The sequence below is a fragment of the Condylura cristata genome, unplaced genomic scaffold (genome assembly GCF_000260355.1).
Source record: "Condylura cristata isolate star-nosed mole 26May11 unplaced genomic scaffold, ConCri1.0 scaffold00026, whole genome shotgun sequence".
Classification (NCBI taxonomy): domain Eukaryota; kingdom Metazoa; phylum Chordata; class Mammalia; order Eulipotyphla; family Talpidae; genus Condylura; species Condylura cristata.
Genome location: NW_004567127.1, coordinates 1984498 through 1985815, shown reverse-complemented (window position 1 = coordinate 1985815; position 1318 = coordinate 1984498). Strand labels below are relative to the sequence as shown.

Genomic DNA, 1318 nt, shown 5'->3' with positions numbered 1-1318 from the left:
GGCGCCCGCTCAGATGCGCCGGCGCTGGTAGCCGTCCGGCAGCCGTCCCGTGCTTTCCTTCCCAGGGGCCATCGCGTTCTGCTCTTCTCCCAGATGACCCAGATGTTGGATATCCTCCAGGACTATATGGATTACAGAGGTGACAGCCCTTGGCCGCTGTGGGCCCGTTGTTGACGTAACAAGCCCGCGGTCCAGACGGCCCCTCCAGGGCCCTCTGGGAGGGGCTGCGGAGGAGCCCGCGGGAGGACGTCTCAGGTGGAAAGGGGCGGGGCAGGCGAGGAGAGGCCGGCGCCTGGAGGCCAGCAGGGAGGGCCCGCGGGCGGAGGTCAGCACGTGGCCACGGGACGTGACTTGGCATCACGGGCACTGGGAGAGTGTCTCGGAAGCGCCGAGTGTTCTGGAAACTACGAGGAACAGTTTCCGTGGCAGGCGTTCCGGAGTCGTCACCGAGCACCCTGTCAGCTGGGCCCTGGTTCAGCTGGTGGCCGCGGTTGCTGGAGTCAGGGGACCCACGTCTGACCCAGGGGAAGGCAGGGCGGCTGGCTTCTGTGTGGCCACGGAGGGGCGCTGTCCCTGGGGCTGTCTGCGTGCGCCCCGGTGTCTGCGGGGTACTGGGGGGGAGTTCGGTCCACCTTGGGGTCGTGGGGAAGCACCAGCTGCAGCCTGAGAGTCCGGCAGAGCGCGGAGCCACTGGATGCTCCCCAGAGGTGGCGGGCCTGGCGTGGGCGTGTGGGCAGTGCCAGGGGCGCCTCGAGGAGCCTCTCCTCCATGGTCTGTGCACGGAACCCCCTTCCCACAGGCCCCGGGCGGGTCTGATGGCAGCATCTGGCCCTGCGCCCGCCGCCCGCCTGCACGGTGAGGTCTCAGCGACGCGGCCGCCACCACGTGGCCCCGCTGCCGGCCGCCGGGCTGGTGTTAGCGCAGAGAGCTGCTCACACCACTGCGGGTATTTAAACACACCCAGCGGGTCTTTCCAGGATGAGGTGTTTTTAAAAACGATGAAATGCTCCTTAAATGTAGGTCTTTTTCCCTGGGATTGACTCACTAGGGCTGTGCCTGTGTGTGGGAAGGATCGCGTCAGCACGTGGCCTCGAGCTGACACTCCCCGGAACGCCGCAGGCTAAGGCTAACTGTGCTCTCCCTGTAAGGCTTCAGCTACGAGCGCGTGGACGGCTCCGTGAGGGGCGAAGAGCGACACCTGGCCATCAAGAACTTCGGGCAGCAGCCGGTTTTCGCTTTCCTGTTGAGCACCAGAGCAGGTGGGTCGCAGGGCCTCGCGCAGCCGCAGAGAGGCTGAGCCAGCGCCGTGGCGCCCCGC

The 1318-nt window shown here is 66.9% G+C and overlaps 1 protein-coding gene across 1 annotated transcript in view; it reads left to right on the top strand.

Annotated features, from left to right (window-relative positions):
* The window catches only part of CHD1L (chromodomain helicase DNA binding protein 1-like), a 24904-nt gene that overhangs the window by 14551 nt on the left and 9035 nt on the right, over positions 1-1318 (top strand). Inside the window, 2 exon segments of the mRNA XM_012730011.1 lie at positions 66-139; positions 1149-1263. Coding sequence (XP_012585465.1) covers positions 66-139; positions 1149-1263 — 189 coding nt within the window.